Source organism: Mesoplodon densirostris, chromosome X (genome assembly GCF_025265405.1).
Source record: "Mesoplodon densirostris isolate mMesDen1 chromosome X, mMesDen1 primary haplotype, whole genome shotgun sequence".
Classification (NCBI taxonomy): Eukaryota; Metazoa; Chordata; class Mammalia; order Artiodactyla; family Ziphiidae; genus Mesoplodon; species Mesoplodon densirostris.
This window is the reverse complement of record NC_082681.1, coordinates 91,868,165-91,893,791: the sequence shown is the minus strand read 5'-3', so window position 1 is coordinate 91,893,791 and position 25,627 is coordinate 91,868,165. Positions and strand designations below refer to the sequence as shown.

The 25,627-nt window shown below is 47.2% G+C and overlaps 1 protein-coding gene across 3 annotated transcripts; it reads left to right on the top strand.

Moving 5' to 3' along the window:
• The first annotated feature begins 1,708 nt into the window (after window positions 1–1,708).
• GPR173 (G protein-coupled receptor 173) lies at window positions 1,709–25,613 on the top strand. Of its 3 annotated transcripts, none has more exons than XM_060087928.1 (3): window positions 1,715–2,060; window positions 2,480–2,636; window positions 20,600–22,156. In XM_060087928.1, exon 3 carries the CDS (start codon window positions 20,697–20,699, stop codon window positions 21,816–21,818), a length of 1,122 nt encoding a protein of 373 aa, XP_059943911.1. In that variant the 5' UTR covers window positions 1,715–2,060; window positions 2,480–2,636; window positions 20,600–20,696; the 3' UTR covers window positions 21,819–22,156. The 3 variants fall into 3 exon arrangements, 2 of the variants coding, with proteins under 2 accessions (XP_059943911.1, XP_059943910.1); XM_060087927.1 differs by adding an exon at window positions 2,779–2,883 and having other exon boundaries at window positions 1,715–2,636; XR_009530930.1 differs by lacking the exon at window positions 20,600–22,156 and adding an exon at window positions 25,534–25,613 and having other exon boundaries at window positions 1,709–2,636.
• The last annotated feature ends 14 nt before the right edge of the window (window positions 25,614–25,627 follow it).

Here is a 25,627-nt window from a genome sequence, read left to right as displayed (position 1 = left end):
TATTCAGATAAAATTCTTTTGTGCAAGTTTTAGTAAATTGTATTTTTCTAGGAATGTCCCCATCTTATCCAAATTTTCAAATTTATTGGTATAAAGTTCTTCATAATACTGCCTTATTATATTTTTTAATGTATATCCGACCCATATTGTAGGGCCCCCTTTTGTTCCTGATACTAGTTATGTGCCCTCTATTTTTTTTTTCTGGATCAGTCTCAGGGATTTATCATTTTTCTAGTTTTTTTTTTCAAAGAACCAACTTTTAGCTTTGTCAATCCTCTGTTGTGGTTCTGTTTTCTATTTCATTGATTTCTCTCTTATCTCTGCTATTTCTCTCCTTATACTTTCTTTAATTTGCTTTGTCTAACTTCTTGAGATGGATTTTCAGCCTTTTTAAAGAATAATATATGTTTAAGGCTATAATTTCTCTCTAAGCATAGCCTTAGCAGCATCCAACAGAATTTCAGATATAGTATTTTTATTATCACTCAGTTCAAAATATTTTCTAATTTCCATTGTGAATTTATATTTGACTCATGGGTTTTCCTCCCTCTCCAAAGCATGATGCCCAAACATAACAATAACCACCTGAGGGCCTTGTCAAAATACAGGTTTTGCAGCTTCATCTCAAACCTCCTAAATTAGTATTTCTGGGAGGTAGGCCTGGGTTTCACAAACTCTATGGGGGTTCAGATGCAGGTGGATTGCAGGACCACAGCTTGGTAATGGAGCAACGGTTTCCTAAGGGCAGAGAGCAAGTCTGATTCACCTACATTGTCAGTGCCCACCACTGGACCTAGCATACAGCCATGCTTAATAAATGAGTGAACTAATGAATGAGGGAAGAAAGAAAATAGAAGAAAATTGCTTATATCAAGAGAACTGGAATTCTTAAATGCTATAAATTAGGGGAACCACTATGGCATCATTTGGTCCCAATTTAATCTATTCAGGACAGAAGTATTTCTTCCTTGCCTTCGAACCTCTGCCTACAAGGCTTCCTCCTCCCCTGGCCCATTCTGCTGTCCTGGAACGTGGCCATAACTATGGGTGCGTATCTGTCTACTGGCCCAGAGAAAGTAGGGGTGGCACGGGAGATGACGTCCTGAGAAGAGTTGCTCAAGGATGGGCAGAGCTCCCTACCACGCCCCCGCCCCCACCCCCACCCCCTCCCACCTACAGGCCTTGCTGGGAAAATGCCCATAGAACCCATTCTAAATAAGGTTGTCTATCCTACCTCTCAGAGCTTTAAGGATCCCTCCCAAGCGAAAGCTTTTGAGAAACTTCCACAGGACCTTTCTGCTCTGACCCCAACCGCAGATCCCCCCACCCCTGCCTCCTCTGCACTTGTAGCCCATGCACTTCTCCCCACCTCCACGCATGCCTCTCTCCAGCATCTCAGAAAGGCCGGAGTCTGAATTCCCCAGGCAGCTATTGTCCTGGCAGCACAGCCGCCACGCCAGCATCCCCACCCAGCCGGCCAGCCAGCCAGCTGGGTCCTCCCCGGCCTCACCAGCCCCCCTTCCCCGCCCCGCCCCGCCCCGCCCCGCCCCGCCCCGCTCCGCCCCAGGGAGGACCAGGCTGGCGGCTGGGAGTCTCCCTGCCTGCTCAGCCTCCCTCCTTCCCTCCCTCTCCCTCCCTGCCTCCCTCCCTCCTCCGCCCGCCCCTGAGGCAGGGACCGTGCAAATCGAGGAGAGGGGGGACGGACAGCCCAGATGGGGTCCAGCTTAGTGCCCTGGGCTCCCCGCCGATGCCTTATCCAGGCTGGGTGTCCCCAGCATCTTGGGACCTAAATTTGTGTAACCTGGGGCGCTTCCCAGGCCTGGAGGGTCCCTCCGGCAGGCCCACGGTGCCCCCGTTTTGCATCAGGACCCCCCCTCGGATGCTCTGAGCCACCCTCCTCAACCCGGATCTAAAACCCGGGACACAGCTATCAGGCCAGCCTCTCTCTCCACCCCACCCCCTCTTTCTGGCGTCCATCCCCTCCCCAACTCCACCTCTGCTGTTGCCTCTGGCTGTGGACCTGCACCTCTTCCCCATCCCCGACAGGCCTGGGGAGCGAGGTGAGCCTGGATGAGAGCTCCCACAACCTGGGGCTCTCCCAGGCCATGGCCCGAGTGCTCCCAGGGAGGAGCCCCAGACCCTGAGCATCTGCTGGAGGCTTGGCAGAAGCCCCGCGGGGACCGTGTCTTCTGAGGACAAAAGGCGGCGGCCAGCGGGCAGACAGGGAGGGGGAAGGGGGGACCGGCAGCCAGGTGGGCAGACGGGTAGCAGGGGCCAGTGCTGGCCCCCCTCCCAGCTTGGCGGTGGCGTGAAGATGGGGGTGGGAGTGTGTAGTTGGGGAAGCACCTGCCTGGACCCCCACCTGCCAGCTAGCTGGGCACCCCAAGGCTGTGTGCTGCCCACCTGGTGTTCCCCAACACCCCCAGCCCTGCCCAGTGCACTCCTCCAGTGCCTGCTTCCCCTGATGTCTGCGATTTAGACCAGCCCGGCTGTATCCACGGCAACAGAAGCAGGAATGTCACTGGCTGCCAGCTCACGGAGGGTCCCACAATGTGGCCTGGGCTGTGATTTATCCTGAGTGAGACAGCTTGAGCCCCCTCCCTCGATTCCAAGACAGCCCTGCTGAGAGAGCCTAGGTAAGTAGTCAGCATCCCTCCACCGAGGATGGGGGGCTGGGACTTCTGTCTCCCCACACATATTCCAGAGTCTCCATCACTGCCATGCTCTCTGTCTCTCTCTGATTCTGTTAGTCTCTCTCTCTTTCTGCTCCATCACCAGGGCTACTTGGGCACTCAAGCCTGGAGAGTCCTCTAGCCATCCCCATCTTCCTCAATCCCAAATGTCCCGTGAGGAAGGGAACCACCACCTGTTTCCCCGTACAAGGTCTGTTTTTATCATTATGGTCGCATTTGAGCACGAGGCTGTGTTAATATTTCCTTGTGTGCTGTCTGTGGAAGGCATGCCTGGAGCCCGGCTGTGCTCCCCTCACGATGCCTGCACCCTGGGCAGGCTCAGCCTCCTGCAGCTGCCTCCTCTCCCTCTCCCTCCTCCTCCACTCTCCGCCAGCTTCCTTGGCCAGCATGCAGGGTGTGTGTGTGTCTGCCTGAGTGTGTGAGCTGGCAGGTGAGTAGACGTGACAGAGAAGCTGCTCCCAGCCCAGACCACCCCCCACTCCTTGTTTCCTTGTTTCCTTCCTTCCTTCCCCTGTCTCTCCCCACAAGGAGCACAGACTTTTGCTCACTCACCAGGGAAGATACTGCTGTGATTTCCAGCTAGGGGGAGGAAGCCACTGTAGGGTGAAAAGGAAGGTGAGGTGGGGGTGGGGAGCACTTCCAGGCCCTAGTCTGCTTGATGCCTTGGTGGAGGCAAGGACCATGCCACACAACACCCTGCAGGCGCCAGACACAGCATCGTTGTCCCCACAGTGTGGGCCCCAGCCTTCATCCAAGGCTCTCAGTCTGTTTCGGACTCCCATGTTGTGTCTGGGATTCCCCAGATATTATGGCCTTGTGGTCCCTCTGTCTGAAGAAGCAGGAAAGCCTGGTATAGGGAGAACCTGGATTCTCCAGGGACACCTCCCTCAACTACTGGCTCTGCAACTTTAGTGAAAGTGTGCTACTTATTGAACCTTGGTTTTCTCATCTGTCAAAGAGGCTGGTAACCCTTCCTTCATGGCTGTGTGTAGTGACTAAATGAGTTGGTGCGTGTAAGTAAAGGATGTGTATAGAAGTGGCCCTGAAGCAATGTCAGCAAAGCTCATGGTCAATATTGTTGCTGATTGTTCATGATTAATATTGTCGTTAATTGTTTGGGGGAAGGACTGGCCCCTCTTCTCCAGGGTCTTGGCTGAGATCTGGGGAGGGCAGCAGGTAGGTAAATGGGGGAGGGGAGGGGAGGGGGAGGCAGGAGCAACTCTGTGTTGTTACTCCTCATTTGTAAGGAGGAATAAGTGGTGGCTGTGGGCAGAGCCTCCTGCCCCCACCCTCCTCCAGGCTCCTTTCCTGCACTTTCCCCTGTCTGTGCACACACACACACACAGAGGCTCTAGCCCCCGTGAGCTAGCAGAGGCCTGACTGGCAGCCTGCAGCATTGCTGACTCTGGTGATGTATGCATCTCCCTGTTGAGGGGAGACTTGGCAAGAGTTTGGCCTGTGGTCAGTGGTTGGCAGGGCGTGGGGACAGGGCTGAAGCTTCTGAGATCACAGGGCTTCGGGTGTGGCCCATGCAGCAGCCAGAGCTGTGGGGGACGGGTCCCAGGGAGTTACTAACATAGAGCCTGGGCTGGAGGGACAGTTGGGTCTGCTGGCTGGTTTCTGGGTGTGGAGATGTGGTGGAACACTGAGTGAGGGGTCAGTGGCTGGAGGAGAGTCCTCAAGGCCAGGGGAGCGTTAGGAAGAGGGGAAACACTGAGGCCCAGAAGACCTCCTCTGTGGGGGCAGGGAGGGGTGGGAGATATAGAGTAGGCTTATAGAGTAGACTTTTCTGAAGAAGCATTAGGTGCAGAAGGGAGAGAACCCCGCCTGTGGTCTAGAGGCATCTAGGCCTGAGCGTGGGTGTATATGTGCAACTGAAAACATATGGCTGTGTGTGTCTGTCTGTTCATGGGCACTATGAATGTGTATGAGTCTGTGTGTGTTAGCAGGTCACATGATGGTGTGAAAGTGTGTGGGTGTCTGGGTAGGATGGTGTGTGTACAAGGGAGTGGGTATGACTTTGCATGTCTGTCTGGGTGAGCAAATGGGCATGTTGGATCCTGAGCCTGAGTGAGGGTGTGTTTCTCTGAGCCAATAGGCCTGTTGAATGTCTGGCTAAATATATGTATGAGGTATACATTTGTCTTTGAGTGTACATGTCTGATTGTATGTGTATGAGTGTGAGGGTTTCAGAATGCCTGGGTGTACATGTCCTATTAGGTGATTGCCCAGATATATCTGATTGTGTATATTTGTGTATGCCCCTGTGTGCATATGAATACAAGTGCATCTAAATGGTGTGTTTGTAAGTGTAAGGGCATGTGTATGTGTGTGTGTCCATGCATGTATGGGAGAGTAAGTGTGGGTACACATGCTTCTGCGTGGGTGTGCCTGTCATGTATATGTATGAGTAGGCCTGTGTGTGAATGTCTTTGTGGATTCTCCAGCATTTTGAATTATGTCTCCGTCTGTGTGTGCATGTTTGAATACATATCGTCTGTAGACAGACCCATGGGTCTACATCTGATTAGGGAAATGTTAGTGTAGATGGTCACACTAGTATAAGGAGAACTAATTGTGTGGGTAGGGGAGAGTGTGTGAATGCACATGTTTTGTGCATGAAAGTATGCCTTGTGGGTTTGCCTATGTGTGCACATTTGATTGTATATATGGGTATGGCTGGGGGGCTGTACACCTTTAAATATATGCACAAAAGGCTGTGTGCATAGGTAAATGGCCGCATTCATGTATATGTCTAGTTGTGTTTCTGGGTACACTGTTGTACCTCTGAGCGTACACCTCTGAGTGTGGTGTGAGTGCATCTCTTAGCGTGAGTGTGCACTCACACTCAGTGTGGTGTGTGCATGAGTAACTACAACTCATAATACTTGGATGCACCTGTCTCATTATGTATTTTGTTTGAATTTCTGAGTGAGTGTGAATGTGTGTGTGGAAATGCCTGTGAGTGACTGAGTGAATGTGTGTATATGCTAGTACGTGTGAACATCTAGCTGTGTGTGCACTTGAGTGAACATGTCTGTATATTTGCCTGTGTATTCACACACATCTAAGTGTATGTGTGTGTAAATATGCCTGGGTGTGTGTCTGTCTGAATGTACAGGTGGTGTCTGAACTGCACCAGTTTGTATAGTTCTAATTATTTGCATATGTGTATTTGTGTTTATCTACCATTGTTTGTTCTGGAGCATATGTTGTAGAACAGTGTAAGTGAGTGTACATACACACCACTCTTGGCCTATAGTGCATTTGAGTGTGTGTGTGTGTGTGTGAGGCTGTCTTTACATGTGTGTGTCTGTAATGAGTGTTAGCGATTCTTCTTGTGCAGATGTACAAGTGTGTGAGAATATGTGACTATTCTTCCATGTGTGCATGAGTCTTCTTTTGTTTGCATATTTTCTTATATGGGTGTATGAACATGTGTCAACATAAATGGTGTGCGTAATTGTGTGAGTATGTTTTGTAAGTACATTTGTGTCTCCATGTCTAATTCTGTGCATGCAGAAATGAATGATGTACAAACCTAAGTTCATGTGAATACGCTTATAGGTGTACATGCCCAGTTGTGTGTATAAGTCTATGTGTGTTAGAATGTCCATGTATGAGTACACCATCTAAGTGACAAGTATGTGCACATCTGGGTATTCGTGTGTGTGAGTACATCCTGGTGTGAGTATGTGTGAATATGCTTATGTGGTCATGTCTGGGGCTGTATGTGTATACATTTGGGAGCTCACCTCTGTGTGTCATGTTTGTTCATTGTCTCACTGGGTGTGATACAGAGTCTGCCTGTCTGTGGACATATGTAAATATGCCTGTGTGTACACCTGTGTTTGTGAGTGAAAGTATGTGCTTCGTGGGCATTATGTCATGTGAGTGTATGCTATGCATATATGGTTGTGTTTGAGAATAAATGGATGTGCATATGTGGGACCAAGTGCAGTGTGAGTGTGCACTGCTGTGGGTGTGCCTATTGTAGGGATGAGTGTAGGTATTTGTGCATGTGCCTGTCTCATGGTATGTATGTGAGAGAGGGAGAAAGATTTGGCCTTGGGCTTGTGCAGATAGGCCTTATCATTGAGAGGGTGATAAGGGAGGGTACTTATGAGTCTGCGTGATGCTGTGTGTACTCCAGCGTGTATTTATGTGCCTGTCTGAAAGTCAGGTACCCTGCTAGACTATGCCTGGCTCTAATAGTGTAGACATCTGAGAAGATGGAAGCCAAAACACTTGAGCAATCCATGACCCCCTTCTGGGGTTTCTCTGGCCTTGACCATGTGCTGGGCTTCTGTGAGGGTCTCAGTAGAATTCCTGTCATCATCCACACTCAAGAAGTAAGAACCAAAAATGACTGATATCCTACTAGGGAAGGGGGCCTGTGACCTCTTTAGAAAAGGATTTCTTGAAACACAAAGACCTCATTTCCCATCCTCCCCCCACCATCAAAGGCCCAGGACAAAATGGCATTGTATGGTATCAAGGGTTGGCAAATGGTTTTCCCATACAGCACCCAAGTTGTGCTATCCAGGGAGAAATCTAGATCTAAATGTGTATGTATAAGTGAAAAGTGAAGGTATATCCAGGTAGAGTGGGGTGTGTGTGTGGAGTGGGTGCTATATTTGATGAGAGAGAGAGAGAGAGAGAGAGAGAGAGAGAGAGAGAGAAAGGTTCTGGGTTGTGTGTATGTAAGAGAGAGCCTGGGCATTTCTGGGTAGGGTTTGAGTGTGAGACATTTGGGTGTATTTGAGAGGGATGAGTGTGGATGTGGGTGTGTGTGAATGGTGCATTTGTGAGACACTATGAGACCATTGGCCTATTTCGGTGGAGGATGGTATAAGTAACACTTTGGGTGTGGCTGTGTGGGAATATGTGTGAGGATATATATATTTGAGGGGTGTGTAGGTATGCGTGTATCTGGATGGCGCAAGAGAGAGTGGGGGGTTATCAAGATGATGTATGTTTTACAGTGTGGACCTATCTATGTTATGTGTGTAAGAGGGAGTGTGGGTATTTCTGGGTAGAGTGAGTGTATGAAGGAGTATGGTGTATTGGGGTGGGGGCACTCAAGTGTGGGTATATCTGGATGGTGTGTAGGTGGGTGAGAGCACAAGTGTATCTAGGCAATGTAAGTGTGTGATAGAGTTTATCTAGATGGTGTGTGTGTGTGTGTGTGTGTGTGTAAGAGAGAGAATTTGGGCACATCTGGGTGAGGGTGGGGTGTATGTGAGTGTGTATATAATTGGGAGTATCTGTAGATGCTGTGGGGGGTATATGTGAGTGAGGTGTGTATGGTGTGTGAGAGACCATGGATATACCTGCATGGTGTGCGTGGAGTGTGGGTATTCTGGATGATAGTGATTAAGAGAGAGGGGGGAGCTGGACTGTGTGTAGGTATAAGAGAGTGCCTAGGTGTTTCTGAGTGTGGTGGGAGTGTGAGAGCATGAATGTATCCAGTGGGAGAAGTGTGTAGGTGTATCTGGATGAGGTAGAAGTGTTTGGGTTTGATTGGGTCAGGGAGTGAATGTGAGTGTTTTGGTGTGTGGCTGGGTGTATCTGGATGATGTGTGAGAGAGTGTGGTACATCTGGGCTGTTTGTGAGACAGTGTGTGGGTGTATTTTGGGTGGAGTGTGTTTGAATGTGAGTGCATCTGGATGGTGGGTGGGTGAGAGCACAGGTGTATTTAGGTGGTGGAGTATGTATGAAGGTATATCTGGATGGTGTGTTGTTAGAGCTTTGGTTGGATATCTGGGTATATATGTACTTGGGTATGTGTGTGAGTGTGTGTATAACTGGATGAGGTGTGAGAAAGAGAGTTTGGGGGACATTACTGGGTGGGAAGTGTGAGTTTGGAATGTGGGGGCATCTGGGTGGTGTGGAGAGGATGAGAACATTGGATGTATTTGGGCAGTGGAGTGTCTGGGGAAGTGCACCTGGGTGGTATGTATGACAGTTGGATTATCTGGATGGGATGTGTGTGTGTGAATTTGCAAGTGTATCTAGATGGTAGTGGAGTGTATCTAGATGATGCATATGGGTGTGAATGTGTCTCAGTGGTCCACATGGGATGAATCTGGATGTTGTGTGTATGTATGAGAGTGTGGATGTATCTGGCTGGGGCTGTTTGAGTGGGCTCTGTTTGTGTGTGTATGTGTGAGAGAGGCAGAGACAGAGAGACAAAGAAAGAACATGAGAAGTGTGGGCATATATGGATAGGATTTGTTTGTGAGTGGGTGTCTCTGGATTATGTGTATGTGGGTATCTGTGCGTGTGGATGTATTTGAATTGGGTGAGTGTGAGTATCTGGGTGGGGTGTAAGTGTAGTGTGTTTGAATGGTGTGTGTGTCATTGTAGGCGTATCTTGATACCACATGTGAAAAAGACTGTAGGTTTGCCTGGGTTGGGTATGAGGGCTCTGGGTTGGGAGTGTGTGTGAGTTTGGGTGTATCTGAATGTTGTATGTGAGAGTGTGGGTGTACTGAGTTGGAAGTTTGCTTAAAGTGTGGCTGTATCTGGGTGGAGTGCCTGTGAGTGTAGGTGTATTTGAGATATGTGTGTAGTGTAGGTATATTTGAGGTATGTGTGTATGAGGATGGGTGTGTCTAGATGGGATGTGTGTGAGAGAGTGTGTATCAGTATTGGGTGTGTGTGTGAGAGTGGATGCATCTGAATAGTGTGTGTGAGAAAGAGAATGTGTACCCACCTGGGCTATGGCATGTGGGAGTGGGTATATCTAAGTAGGATGTGTGCGGTTCTCTCTGGATGGTGTATGGGAGGAGATAGGGTATATCTGGGTGATGTGTGTGCATGTGAATATAGGTGGGTAGTGTGTGTGAGAGCGTTTGGGTATATCTGGTTGGGGAGAGTATCTGAGAATGTGGGTGCATCTGTATGTGAGTGTGGATTTATTTAGATGGTGTGTAGGTGGTATATGTGGGTGTTTTGTGTGTTTAGTAGTGTGGGTGTGTTTTGGTGGGGTGCATGATTGTGGGCGTGTGTATGAATGTGTATATCTTTCCTGGGGCAAGATACACCTCTGCTGGAGTGTCTGTAAATGTGAGCATGTCCATATTTGTGTATGTGTATGTGTGTAACTGTTTGTACCTGAGCCTGTCAGTTCATGGCTTGTGTGTGCATGTGCTTGTGCTAAAGTAGTGTGTATCTGTATATGTGTATGAGGTGAGTGTGTTTCTACATGTGAATAAGTTGGATCTGTAAGGTCTTGAGCCAGGCTCTGGGTTTACATCCTAATTCTGCCTTTATTAGCTGTGTGGCTTTGGACAAGTCACCTAACCTCAATTAAGCCCTAGTTTCTTATTTGTAAAGTAGGAGTAATAATACTACCTATCTCATAGAGTGAGAATTGGATGAGTTAATATTCAAAAAGTGCTTTGGACTGTGCCTGGTACATAATGAGTCCTCTGTGCCACGTAAGGTGTTATCCAGTACTATAATTGTCACATGCGCCTATGTGTAGGTGACAGTATGTGTCTATCTGCAAGTGTGAATGGGGTAGTTTCTATGTGTGTATTTGCCACATTATCAGTATCCACATGTATGTGTGAGAGAATGAGCAGATCGTGGGTGTATGTGAGGGTGTGTTTATACATAAAAGTGGGTTTGTACTTATATGTGTCCCAGTGTGTATATAAAACCATGGGTGTATGAGGATGGAAGTGTGGGTCTAGGAGGTTGATGGAAGAGGTTTGGCCCTGTGTGTATGCTTCCCAGCATACACACATCTGAGTGTATGAGTGCATATACCTGTATCTGTGGTAGTGCGCAGTGCGATTTTATCTGAATATGTAAACGGGTTTATAGTGGTCAGGATGTAAATGTGTGCATGTTGTGAGTGTCTGTAAATGTAAGAAGGTTGGTATTCAGGTTTATGTGTGATGATGTAGGTGGATGTGTGTGTGTGTGTAGAAGATTTATGCCTATATGGCCATGTACTAGGATGTGTGTATCTGTGTCATGTGAATGTGTGTGTAGGTGTGAATGAGTGTGTCTGTCTGTGTTTATAAGCAGCAGTGGCTTTGTGGGTGTGTATGTGTGAGCCTGCATTGCTTCACCTGCCTGCCTGCCTCTGTGTGTAGCAGTGAGCCTGAGCCATGTGTTTGTATGGGCGAGCAAGTCTGTACTGTGTGTATATGTATGTGTGCCAGGGCAGGGTTCGTATAAGATGGTAGGTTTTAATCTCTTAGTGTAAGAACCTGGGGTGGGGAAGGGCCTGGATCTGTAGGATGTGAGCAGCAGTTGCCCTGCGACTGAATGTCAAGTTCTTACATCTGTGCATACATGACTGTGTCTGAAAGGTCCATATATAGGTCCATACGATTTGGTCTGTAGGTGTATGTGTGTGCACGTGCCCATGTGAATGGCAAATGTATCGGTGCCTAGGCCTGTATTTCTATAGAAGGGTGGTTATATATGTGCGTGTGTGTGTTATAGAAATCTTTGCATGATTTGCTGGTAAGTGGGCACCTACACACATGCCTCTTTCTGTGTAGAAGAGGAGGTGTGTGTGTGAGCATCTGACTGCACCTATCAGCGGGGATAAGTCTGAATGTGTGTGTAAATTTGAATCTCCATGTACACCTATGCCTGCGTGCTGTGTATCTGTTCATGTGTGCAAGTGTCCACGCAATACGACTAGCTGTGAATGTGTCAGGCACACAGAGAAGGTGAAATATTTGTATGGCACACTGTAGTAAACTTAAGAGGATATAGGGGTACTGGGGTTTGGTGAAAAGAAATTCCTTACATTTTCTTTATGTTATGAAAATTGTGGTAAGAAAAATTAAAATGCCAAGTTTTAGGAGAGTTATTTAATATTGAATTTGTATGCAACTTTCAAATGAAATCTGTTCCAAATTTTTTCATAGTACACTTGAGCTCACTTCTGTAAACATAACTTTTTAATTCACTCATGCAAATGTGTAGTGGTCAACATTCGTGCCCACTTCTTCTGCATCTTTGGTCATGACTGTCTTGATTTATTTTATGGTCATTTTCATCATGATTTGGTAAATCACTTGGTGCTGAGCATAGATCTCTTATGCCAAGTTGTTGTGTTTCTTGGTAAAAACCCAAACAAAACAAATGAAGCAAATAGCCATTGGTACTTTTGACACGGATATAAACTTCCATTGTGGCCTGCCTCTTCTTGATCTTGGAAGGCATGTTGTTGAAGGTAAGACCCATTCCATGGAGATTGTTTAGGCATAGTTTGCCCTAATGTCCTCTTAATTAGCTTGAATGTATGAAATGTAGCAGCATGGTTGTGCAGGTCAGCAAAACTCACCTCAAAAGCATGAGCTTTGGGGTCATCAGGTACCATTTTGGTTTCTCTGAAGCATCAGGTGCAGTTTCTTGTGTTGAATATGGCTGGTGCTTTCACATCATACCAACCTTTCTTAACAAATGGAACAACTGCTTGTTCGTGCCTCCCTTTTTCACCTCCCTTTTATAACTCACTTGTTCTTGCTATGCCCAGGCAGAGACCAGGTTTTATGCTCAGAATAGCTACATAATCTCTTCTGTCTCTTGGTAGTCACCATCAACAGGAAACCGTTTGCCTAAGTGGCAGCAAATGGTCAAAGGGTATTTTTTAATTTAATTAAAACTTTTCTCATCAATAATCTATAATTCTTAGTCTTTGAATTTTGTACTTCAAAGGTGAGATCCTTCTTTAAATCTAACACCTCTTTCTTTTCTTTCAGTCAAATGTGATGTTGAAATTTCTTGTAACAAATGCTCATGAATTTTGGGTCCAACAGAAAATTTTCATTTTGAGTATTTAAAAATAATGATGAAGTTTTCCCCTAAGTAGACCTTGTTCTATTCATCCTAGTAAGTCTTCTTTAGTATTTAACTTATAATGCTAACTAAACATCACCCAAGGAACCATACTTGACCTGATTTCTTCTAAGTTGAAGTTTGTCTTCAAATCCACGAATCTTGTCGGTACACTTTCATGTATCTTTGAGTGTAGAAAATTTTTGATGTAATTTTATTCATGTGCTCAAAGAGCCATGTGTTGGAAGCCAGTAAGCATCAAATCTGCAAAGTGAGAATCATTCACAGAGAAATACTGAAATTTTTCTTTTAGCTCATAAATCCATTATAAAATCTTTACACACTTAGGCTTAAAACAATAAGAAGGGTGTACTGATTCCAGTGCTTCACAGAAAGCTGACAAGTGGGTGGGTAGTGCCTTGGATCTAATTAAATTCACCTGGCATCATTTGCTGTGGAAGTTAGACCTTCTGGCAAACTTTTATAGGATAAGGCTCCTCGGTGGATGAGAGTCATTTTCAGAACAAATTCCAGCTGTAAACTTCCTGCCATCACAACAGCAGCATTAGTCCACAGATTTATGCAGAGTTTCCACAATATTTCAAAATATTTATGTATCACTTTAAATATTTCAACCTTAGTTTATTTTGGTGCTTCTGGCATTTCTCTTCAGGCTTTCTGACTAGTACTATAAACCAAGCACAGTTAATCAACATCCTGAGAAACATCAGTATAAAATGAAAACCCCTTTGATTCAGCAATCTTCTGGGTTAGTGTTATCTCGATGTCCTTTGACCTGTCACCAGTGTATCTCCTAACAGAAATAATTAAAAGTGGCCCCTGTCCTATTTCTTCTACCTTGTTGGTCTCAAATATAGTGTGGACAATTTCCCAGCAGACTGCTAACATATGAGATTCTACTGGGCTGGCATCTTAGCTTTACTTGTTAATTGTGTAACCCTGTTACTAGCTGGTTGAACTCCATCTAAGAATATTCTAACTCATCTCAAAAAAGAGCCCAGTTTCTTAATTTCCTCTTCCAGATGCTTCAAAAAGTCCAAATCGTTCTCTGTGTGATAGAGTGTTTTGTGGTCAGTTGACCAACATAGCCTACTGCGAAGATTTCTGTTGATAACTTTTCCACACAAATTGGACATTTAGGCTGAGGAAAAGAGGGCTAACTGGGCAGCGGAACTCAAATTTGAGACAATCCTCATTAAATTGCTTAAATTAGGAACATCCTGGATTATTTTGGAGGGGAGATTACTGTGTTTGTCTTATGAATCTCTTGATTTTCCAGCTTTAATCAAAAAGTCCAATTTGATGGGGAAAGAAATATCTTAAAATTAAATCTACGTGAATATAAAGTATTGAAGGGGTCAGCAGACTGACCCTTTGTGTGACCCTTTGTGACTTCTGAAAACTGATTTTTTCCAAAAATCAAGTTTTAGGTCTTCTGCATTTTTAAGCAGCACTCTGAGATAAACCCAGAAAGGCCTAGAGTTCCCTTTAATGAATCAATTCAATTCAACTATAGTCAGGCTGCACTCATTTACTGACAAATGTTTTACCTAAGAACAAAAGATAATAATTAATTATGAAATTAATTATGAAATCCCACCAAGAATCAGATTTGCCAAATTTTAAATATTAAAAGCCAGTAGCAAGTAAATCAATAAATAAACAAAGAAATAATAAAAATGTTGTAATGTTTTAAAAAGAGTTCTTATCTTTTTTTTTAATTAAAAAATTATTTATTTGATTTATTTATTTTTGGCTGCGTTGGGTCTTTGTTGCTGCGCGTGAACTTTCTCTAGTTGTGGTGAGCGGGGGCTACTCTTCGTTGCGGTGCGCGGGGGCTACTCTTTGTTGTGGTGCGTGGGCTTACTGTCGTGGCTTCTCTTGTTACGGAGCATGGGCTCTAGGCACGCGGGCTTTAGTTGTTGTGGTGCGCGGGCTCAGTAGTTGTGGCTCGCGGGCTCTAGAGTGCAGGCTCAGTAGTTGTGGTGCACGGGCTTAGCTGCTCTGCGGCATGTGGGATCTTCCCGGACCAGGGATCGAATCCGTGTCCCCTGCATTGGCAGGTGGATTCTTAACCACTGCGCCACCAGGGAAGCCCAAGAGTTCTTATCTGTTAGAAATACTTACTGAAATTCTTATGGATGAAATGGCATAATAGATATGCTTCAGAATACTCTGGAAGTGGGGGAAGTGGGTGAGGTTATAGGTGAAACAAGACCCTATGAGTAGTGAGTCTGGGTGATGGATTCCCTGAGGTTCATTACAGGATTCTTTCTACATTTTTGTTTGAAATGTTCTAGAAGAAAACTTTTTTTTAGTAAAGAAGCAACAATCAAGGAAATTAACAAAATTGTTATATTCTCTTTAGGAACACCTAATTCTATATAATAGTAATAACAGCTACAATCATACAGCCCTTCTATTTTCATAGAAAAAATTGTGGAAAAATAAGAATGAGATCAAATTAAAAGAAAAACAAACATTGTACATGTATGGGCAAAGCCAAAAAACCTCACTGATGATGAACAACCAGTGGCAACCAAAGTAATAATCTGACTATCTGGGATGTTTCGACAGGAAGCAGTTCAGACATTTACAACCTCCCTTCTCACATGGTCCCCTCAAGCCCCCTCTTGCTCCAGCCCCAGACAGCTCTGCTAATGTTTCCACCTGTGCGTTCTGGAGTTGGCTGCTCTGTGCACTTGCACGGGTTTGTCTCTGGGTGTATACCTGTTGCAGGCTGTATATGTCAAGTAGGTATCTGGTTTGTGAGCAAGTTTGTGTGTGTATAGACATCTGTGTGTGAGAGTGTATCTGTATACACTATATCTGGCTTTTTTCTTTGTGTTTGCTTGTGCTTGCATATTGTTAAGGGGTGTGTGTGTGTGTGTGTGTGTGTGTCTGTGTCTGTGTCTGTGTTGGAGCTGGTCTACTTCTCTGCATGAGTGAGCGTGTACATGAATGGGCATCTGTGTATACCTGTGCTAGGGTGTACACATCTGTATTGTTGAGTGTGCCTAATCTATGTGAGAGGTTTTGGATCAGTTGGTCTCTGTATGTTAGAATGTGTTAGAGTATGTACATGTGTGTACATACAGTTTTTTACTTGTCTGTTTTTTCTGTGGGTATCTGAGGGGCAGTCTGTATATACATATGTGTGGCAGGGTTCAAGTGCATGTGAGCATGCTGGCGTATGTAAGTGACTGAGTGTTAACGTGTGTAACCATGTTTGTATATGTGATGATATAGGTATGCCACTGTTTTCTTGCGCCTGTGTTGCAAAAGTTTAAATACGTGAGAGGATTTGAATGATCAGGTACACTGAGACAAAGGGTATATATGAGTCTACGGGTGAGTGACAATGAGTAGGTTTGTGTGTGTGTATCTGTCACAATTTGAAAGTTTGTGTGTATGTTGGAGTTATAATTGTGGGTTTGTGGGCCACTGCACGTGTATGTGTGTCTGAGTGTGTCTGTGCATATGAGCAATTCTCAGCCCTCTCATACCCAACACCCTCTTTTATGTAACATATTTTGTAACACCCCTTTACTATCTGGACATGAAGTTCTTAGATAATACAGTCTCTCTGCATATATAATTTCAAAAGAAAATTCATATAGTATTTTATACAATAGCCACATTATATTAACTCTAATATAAATAAATAAGAAATAAAAGTGACTTATAAGAAAATAATTTGCATTTCAATATGGAAATGCTTGGGCATGACACTCTCCGGGAGATTCAGTGAATTAGAAGCTTGTAACATCTTATAATGAGTAAACGTAGATTTAGGAGAAGGGGAAAAATCAGAAGCTGCCCCTTGTACGAAGTGCAGGCCAATGACAGGCAAAGGCCTAGGGGTGAGAGTTTCCGAAATACTGAACAACTCAAGGAAAGTGCTCCACAAAACAAAGTACAGTCTCTAGACTTACATGGCAGCCACATTCCTGGATAATTCAGGGTATATTAAATCAAAGGAACAACTGTGTTTAACTGTGAAATAGAGTTAGATTCTAGGTTCAGTTCATTCCAAGTCCAAAATCCTATGGGATGGGGGACATATGTTGGCTGTGTGGGACTGCCCCACAGGTCACTGGATGGCCAGCATCCTCGCCCAGGACCCCAAATGTTAGAAGGACACACCCAGCACTGTGGCAACCAAAAATGCTCCTATAAATTTCCAAAATGTCCCCTAGGGGGCAGTAATGTCTTTGTTGAGGACAAAGCACTGGTGTTTAAGCAGGGTACACTGTGCCTGTGTGAATGAGGTGGCATACACGATATACCGTGTGTGTGTGTGTGTGTGTGTGTGTATGAGTGCCATGTGTGCATACCAGTGCCCCTGTGAATGAGCTGGTTGCTGTCCATGGGTCTCTATAGGAGTAGCCTATGTGTTTGTGAGTGTGCGTGTAGGTGTCTGTGTATCTCTAAGGGCATCTGAGCATGAGCAGGTGTGTACATGTTATGTGTATGCACATGCATCCTTAGTCTTGGATGGTCCCAGGCTGTGGCTGCCAGTCTATGCTTAGAAGAACACTCTCCTCACTTTTTATATAATCACCCCAGCTTTCCAGGCAACACCAGAGTTTTGTTTGTTTGCTTCTATTGTTTTATGGGTTTTTGTTTTGTTTGTTTTGTTTTAGTGTTTGTTTTTGTTTCCACTGGGACTCGGCTACACATTATCCACCTTCTCGGTCTTAGTGTGTCTCTCTGTGTCTCCCTCTCTCTGTCTCCATCTTTATTTCTGCCTCTCTCTGTCTCTGTCTTTGCCTCTGTCTCCGTCCCCTCTTTATCTGTCTCTCACCCCCCATCCCTGTCTATTTCTCTATATCTTTCTCTCTTTATTTCCTGACATTATCCCTCTCCTTCTATCTGTCTCCCTCCCTCCTTCCCTCTCTCCCTCTGTCTCTATTTTTTCTCTCTGTCTCTCTTTTTTTCCGCTTTCTGTCTCTATTTCTCTCCCTTGTCTGTCTCTTGTACTTTCTCTGTTTCTGTGTGTGTGTCTCTCTCTCTCTTTTTTCTCACTTTATCTCTTCTTCCTCTTTCTGTCTCTATTTCTATCTCCTCTTCTCTGTGTAAGGCTCTCTCCTTTCTCTGTGTATTTCTCCCACCCCTTCCCTCCCTCCCTCCTATGTCTCCATCTGTCTCTCTCTCTCTCTCTCTGCTCCTCTCTCCTTCTTTGTCACTCGTGTGTCTCTCTGACTCTGTCTTACATTCAGTCTCTGTCTCTATCACTTCCTCCCTGCCTCTCCTCAAGGCTAAGGAGTGTGTGTGTATGTGTGTGTATGTGTGTGTGTGCATATTTACACACACCCAGCTATCGGCTGGTCCACAGTTGTGTGGGAGCTATGAGGCCTTGAGGGGCCGAAGGGGCCCACCAACTCCGCTTCTCTCAAGCCCCTGCCCTAGCACCTTCTCTTGGCCCACTGGCACCAGCTCTGAGACTTTGGGGTGCCATCAAAGTCTGGCCCCAGATGGCTGTGGCAGGCCAGGTTGGATTGAGCTGGGAAACAGTGCAGAGGGAAGCTGTTTTCCTGGGAGGGACGAGGTAGAAAGACATCCACTCAAGCCCCACCTCCCCCAACTTCAAGCCCATCCCAGTCCCAGCAGGAGTTCTGAGCTTCTCCAGCTTCTGCCTTGCTGCCTCTCCTCAGGGAACTGCCCTGCTACGTTGTCACACCCCACACCCAGCCCACACACACGCTAGGAGCTCTCCTGCTTCCCCCCCACGTTTCGCCTGTGCTGTCCCATTCACTCACTGCCCAGACAGCTCTCTCAGCAAATCCCACCTGGACGCCTCCAGGCAGCCCTCCCTGAGCCACCAGCCCCTCTAGTCCCTCAGCCAATTGATTTGACAGCTTTTGACTGAGGGCCTACCATGGGCTGTGCACTGCTCTTCTAGAGGAGAGTGTGTGAGTCGATAATCCCTACCCTTGTGGAGCTTTCCTTCTAATAGGGAGAGGTAGGCAATAAACCAAAATTTTAAAGTAAATATTTTATAATAACTATAAATGGAGTATAACCTTTAAAGTTGTGAATCACTGTGTTGTCCATCTGTAACTTATATAATACCGTACACGAACTATATATATCAATATTAATTAATTAATTAATTAAAACAACTATTTAAAAAGTAAATTATATAGTACATTAGAAGAGAGAAATTCTAGGAAGAGAAGCAAAGCAGGGCAAGAGGCACAGGGGTGCTGTTATTCCTCACCTGGATTACTGCAAGAGCCTCCTAAGTAGTCTCCCTACTTCCACCTTTGCCTCCCATGATCTGTGCTCCTCACCGCAGCAAGCAGGATCCCATTCAATCCTGAGTCATGTCACATCTCGCCTCTGTTCAAAACCGTCCCACAGCCCCCATCTCACTCAGAGTAAAAGTCACAGTCCTCACCATAGCCTATGTGATCTGGCCTCACCACCTTTCTTTTTTTTTTTTTTTTTCTTTTTTTTTTTTTTTTTTTTTGCGCGGTACACGGGCCTCTCACTATTGTGGCCTCTCCCGTTGCGGAGCACAGGCTCCGGACACACAGGCCCCGTAGCCATGGCTCACGGGCCCAGCCGCTCCACGGCATGTGGGATCTTCCCAGACCGGGGCACGAACCCGTGTCTCCTACTTCGGCAGGCGGACTCTCAACCACTGCGCCACCAGGGAAGCCCCTCACCACCTTTCTGACCTCACCTCTTACCACTTTCCCCTCCCTCACTGTGTTCCACCCTCTTCCTTGCTCTTCCTCAAATGCACCACACGCAGTCTCACCTCAGGGCCTTTGCTCTGGCTGTTCCCTCTGCCTGGACTTCTCTTCCCGCAGATGTCCACATGGCTCACTCTCTCACCTCCTTCATGTCTTTGCTCAGATGACACCTCCTCCGTGAAGCCTTCCCTGTCCACCTCATCTAAAACTGCACTTCTCCCACCCTTAGCACTTCCTATCCCCCTTCCCTCCTTTATTTTTATTTTTAGGAACCTATCATCATTTGACCTAGTATACTTCACCTACGTATCTTCTTTATTATCTAGAATATCAGCTTCACAAGGGCAGGGATCTTTGTCGGTTTATTTCACAGCTGTATCACCAGTGCCTGGCATGCAGTAGATGCTCAATAAATAGTTTTTCAACTAATGAATACACACAAGCATACCTACGTCTTTATATTCACATATACTCTCCACCTCACTTAAAGTAAAAACCCAAGTCCTTGTCATGGCCCACAGCCCTGCACGATCTGGCCCCAGACCCCTCTGTGAATTCACCTTCCACTGTCTCTCTTGCCACCCTGTTCCAACCACACTGGTCTTCCCATTGTTCCACGAGCATGCTAAGCACATGCTTGGTTATGAATAAAGAAACCTATTTAATGAGTGGCTACCAGCATTAACCAAAACATCTGTGAAACAGAATAGAAACTAGGTACATTATACATAGGATCTGTACTGTTTTGTGAAACTTTTGGTTCAGCTCTATGTACACATGCTTGTAGGTGTACCAGGCTGTGATGTAAAATGTATTTCTTACTATGGGTGGCAGTTTAAAAAGTTTGAAGAACACAAACTTTGGGCTTTGCAAAGGGAGAGAAGAGCCGCACCAATATCCCCATCCCACGGACCCACCAATGGAGGAAGCGGGTAACCGACGACATCCAGAGAGACGAAGCACCTCCTCACCCAGCAAGGAGGGAGGAGGAGCAGCAGTGGGCCAGGGCCTGACACCAGCCAGGGAATAAGTGGGGAGGCCACCTAGACATACTAACACTGCCCTTTCTGTTTCTTCCTCACCTTTCCTTTCCACCTGTTTCTCACTGTCTCTTTTTCTTGTGTTTCTCTCCCTCCCTGCCTACGCCCTCCTTCTTTCCCCCACTTCCTGCCTCTCTGGTTCTGTCTCTCTCCCTGTCTCTTCTCACTCTTTCTCATCCCCTCCATTTCTGTTTCAATTTATGTCCATTTTCTATCTCTGTTCTGTTTTTTCTCACTCTGTCTCTGTGCCCCTGTGTGTGTGTTTTCTCTCTCTCTCTTTCCTGCCCTCATATCTCTGTCTCTCTGTGTCTGTGTCCTCATTTGCAGGTGCAGCCCAGCAGGAAAACTGATGGAGTCCCCCGGGGCCCATCGAGTACCGGACTGGCTGACCCCATAGGGTTGGGAGCAGCCCCTGCCCCTCAGTATGGCCAACACCACTGGAGAGCCCGAGGAGGTGAGCGGCGCACTGTCTCCACCATCAGCATCGGCTTACGTGAAGCTGGTGCTGCTGGGACTGATCATGTGCGTGAGCCTGGCAGGCAATGCCATCTTGTCCCTGCTGGTGCTCAAGGAGCGTGCCCTGCACAAGGCTCCTTACTACTTTCTGCTGGACCTGTGCCTGGCTGATGGCATACGCTCTGCCGTCTGCTTCCCCTTTGTGCTGGCTTCTGTGCGCCACGGCTCCTCATGGACCTTCAGTGCGCTCAGCTGCAAGATTGTGGCCTTTATGGCTGTGCTCTTTTGCTTCCATGCGGCCTTCATGCTGTTCTGCATCAGCGTCACACGCTACATGGCCATCGCCCACCACCGCTTCTACGCCAAGCGCATGACACTCTGGACATGCGCAGCTGTCATCTGCATGGCCTGGACCCTGTCTGTGGCCATGGCCTTCCCACCTGTCTTCGACGTGGGCACCTACAAGTTCATCCGTGAGGAGGACCAGTGCATCTTTGAGCATCGCTACTTCAAGGCCAATGACACGCTGGGCTTCATGCTTATGTTGGCTGTGCTCATGGCAGCCACACATGCTGTCTATGGCAAGCTGCTCCTCTTCGAGTATCGTCACCGCAAGATGAAGCCCGTGCAGATGGTGCCAGCCATAAGCCAGAACTGGACATTCCATGGCCCTGGGGCCACCGGCCAGGCTGCTGCCAACTGGATCGCTGGCTTTGGCCGTGGGCCCATGCCACCAACCCTGCTGGGTATCCGGCAGAATGGGCATGCAGCCAGCCGGCGGCTGCTGGGCATGGACGAGGTCAAGGGTGAAAAGCAGCTGGGCCGTATGTTCTACGCGATCACACTGCTCTTCCTGCTACTCTGGTCACCCTACATTGTGGCCTGCTACTGGCGAGTGTTTGTGAAAGCCTGTGCCGTGCCCCACCGTTACCTGGCCACCGCTGTTTGGATGAGCTTCGCCCAGGCTGCCGTCAACCCGATCGTCTGCTTCCTGCTCAACAAGGACCTCAAGAAGTGCCTGAGGACTCACGCCCCCTGCTGGGGCACAGGAGGTGCCCCGGCTCCTAGAGAACCCTACTGTGTCATGTGAAGCAGGCTGGTAGGCAGACAGGCAGGGAGAAAGTCAGGGCCACCATGATGGGGCCAACAGAAGGGGAGAGGTGGGGCTCCATAATAGGAGCCTTTCTTTCTGAGCTCTGGCCCCAGCCCCTCGAACCACCTGGAATCTAGGCACCTTTGCCAGCACCTCCCCAGGGTTGGGGACTGGGTGAGGGACTGGGAAAGAGGCATTTCTAGTTCTGTGGGGCCCGTCTCCGCCACCTCCTTCTCCACTTCTACAATCTCTCTCTCTCTCTCTCTCTCTCTCTCTCTCTCTCTCTCTCTCTCTCTCTCACACACACACACACACACACACACATACACACAGAAGTGACAATTCAGAAAAAAAAACTGAAAATGCAGGTTTTTCTACTCACAGCTGAGGAGACAGGCTTTCTTGCTTTAATGTCTCTCCTCTGACATTGTCCAGAAGGGGGAAATTTGTCCTGTAAAATAGACTTCCAGAGTCCTTATTGTCCCCTCTGCTCCCACGTACCCTCTCCTTCCAAGACCTTTAGCAAGGCCTGGATGTTTAGGGAGAAATTGATCTGCTGACAAGAGGGACCGAAGGGGGTGCTGGGTTCCCAGGGAGCAAGGAATGTTTAATTGCTATGATGTGTGCAATGTTGTTTTAGGCTAACCCTGGTCCCAAGCCTGGTCTTTTCTCCGTCCCCACCATGTCCAGACCTCCCAAGTGTTTCTTGAGCATCTGTTTGAGAAGCCAGGAGGGGAGGGAGAAGGGCTTCTGGGATGGGCCCAGGTTAGGTGAAGAGCAGGATGTGAGTACACGCCTTGAGCTGAAGAGACCCCAGCTTGGCTGCATTCTCTCAAGCTGCCTCCTGGATCCCCGTGCCCCAACTCTTCTTCTTGAGGATGGAAATCTACTCCAGCCCCACCGGGGTTGATTTGGGTGCCATACAGGCAGGAGCAGCCCCCCACCCCATGGAAGTGTAGGGAGAAAGTCAAACTCTCCAGAATGGCTGGATCCCAAAGGCTGGGGTCAGAGTGGAATTCAACCCCAGAATTGTCTCCTGAGTTCATGATACTCTCCTGAAGATGAAAATTCTTTGAGGGCCTTGGTAAGTCATAGTGGTATAAACTCCAAGGCACTGTGGACTTGAGTCCATTCCTCTCTGACCTCTTTTTGTCCCCCTCAAGCCTCAGGAGCCTCAAGCCCCTCTGTGGTAACCCTTGGCCTTCTGGGCCCTCAGCCTCCAACTTCCTTGCGCTGAACAGCCCTTCCCCTCTTCCTCCCTCCACCATTACTTCCACCCCAAGTGGAGCAGACTGCAGCCAGAATCCCCAGGTGGGAGATCCCAAGCCTCCTTCCCAGGGCAGAGTCCACTCTGGGCTCCCATCGAGTCTTATGGACTGGTGAGCCAAACTGGCATTCTTTGCCTGGTCTTGCCCAAGTTCTCTGTCCCCCTCTCATCTCCTGGGAGAGAGGGAGATCTGTATTTATCCACCCCCTTTCCCTTCCCTACAGAAGCCCTTGTACTACACTCCCTCCCTACTCCAAGACAGCTCCAGAACTGTGCAAGCCTTGACCCAAGAGGGATGAAGAAGGCACTCTAGGCAGGAGAGACATTAATGAGCCTGGCTATGGAGTGGCCCTGGAAAGCCAGGCCAGAGTGGCTGAGAGGCTGGGGGTGGGGGGTACCTGTTCTCTCAGTGATAGTGATGGGGGTGCCTTTCAGGGGGTGGGGTGGGGGCACCACAGGGGTGGGGGTAGATAGGGTACATTCAGGAGGATTTGCCTCCATTTCCTTTTTCTAACTGCGTGGATTCACCATTGGATTTTGTAAATGGAAAACTGAAATGAACAATGCTATATTGGATGTTTTCTCTTTCTGTGTGTGTGTGTGTGTGTGCATATGTGTGTGTCCTGTCTGTGTGACTACATGTGGGGAGGTATGGTCAAGTGAGACAGTGTGTCTGTGTGACTTTGTTGGGGGCACTCCTGCCTGGGGCACACATGTGAGCAAATGCCTGTATGTGGAGACATATACCGTGTACGTGTGCACACATGTACACATACGCACCTAATTGAGAGGGGACAAAATAGAGTATGTGCCTGCAGCAAGAAGTAGAGTGGTCAGAGAGATGGAACTTGAAAACGGTATGTATGTATGTAGCAAGAGGGTAGACTCCCATCTCATAAGATCTTCCTCCCTTGGCCCAGGCTCTGAACATGGGGGACAGGATACTTGAGTACCCCATCTCTTTGCAAAGCCTGGAGCCCCCAGGTACCACTCCCAACTCCCGTATCAGTCTCCTCTCAAAAAGCCAGATAAGGTGTTCCTAAAAGTGGACCACCATGGAGTATGGAGACTGGGAATTGGGGATCAAACTTGGGGGGAACTATTGGGGTTAGGTAATGTCCGCCCCCCCCCACACACACAAAATAATGTCTTCTGGAGGGACTGCTCAGTCTGGGATAGGAGCCCTTCGGAAGGGTCCACTGTATACAGCTCGGATTTTGGTAAGCTTTGATTAAATTCAGAGGGAGGGATGTCACAGGGGGGAAAAAAAAGCCTGGGAGTCTCCCCAGCCAGCCTGTTCCCTGGGCACTCAATTACTTTACTCTCTCAGATGCACAGAATTGAGTTGACCATACTCCTCAGTTCTTGGCACACTATATCATCATTGGTTCATATGAGGCCCTTATATTTTTTATTGTTTTGTTTTGTCCCCTTCATCACCCATCCCTGATCCCATGTCCCCTTCCACATAGGCACCCACTCTCGTGTATTTAACGTACGTCCTTCCAATCCACCGTTCATGTGTTTATTTACATATATGTGTATCTGTGGAAAATGTATGGTATTGTTACGTGTTTTAATTTACATAAACAGTATTGTACTATAAATCTTGTTCTGTTTCTTTCTTCACTCAACATTCTGTTTTTGAGAGATCCAGCCATGTTGCCGTTATGTAGACCTAATTCATTCTAGTGGTCCATCTTATACATGTATCACATTTTTCTTATTCATTCCCCTGGGTGATGGGTCTCTAGGTTGCCTCCAATCCTCTGCTACCACAACAAGCCTGCAATGGGCAGTTTCCTACATGTCTTTTTAGGGACTCCTTATTTAGAGGAGAGGAAACAAGCTCAGAGAGAGGCACTGATTTGGTTAGGGTTTAAGTGAGGAGCAGATCCTTGACACGAATCCCACACCTAAGCCAGAACCCCACCACCGTGCCTCACGAGAGACCATCCAGCTGGCTCCCCAAAATCTAAAATAGAATTAAAAACAGCATACACTGAGGAAATGGAAAGGAAAGGATGGGAAGGAGAAGTATGGAGTCGATGAACACATAGAAAGTCCTAGAAAGATCTAGCAGATGAACTGAATCACTATCATTTTCATGACGCAGAGGAAGTTACGTTTTTTGGTGCGATTATTATTGCTAGAGCTATTTTGCAGAAATGGGGAACGCCACGTCAAAACCTGGCCCCAAACCAAAGACCCTCGATTTCTAAACCCCAGGCTCCTTGAGTGCCCCCTGAGCCGCGAGGAGCCGCCTCCGAGTTCGCCGCCGCAGGGGCGAAAGCAAGGGCTGGGGCAGGGGCAGATTTAAGAAGTGCGTAGTTGCTGACGGGGAGGGGAGAGGAGGGGGAGAACGACAGCGAGGCTCTCGAGTCTATCTGAGCACATCCTGCTCACTGATTGCGCTTGTTTTTTGTTTTGCGTTTGGGTCTTCAGAACCACTGGTACTTCTCCCATTGGATAAGACATCGGCAGGCTGAGGTAAAGGGTCTTCTTCCCTTCAGCTCTCCCCGAGACCAATCGTCCGGCA

Coding starts and splice junctions, on each gene's coding strand:
- GPR173 (XM_060087928.1), top strand. CDS start 20,697: ATGGCCAACACCACTGGAGAGCCCGAGGAGGTGAGCGGCGCACTGTCT.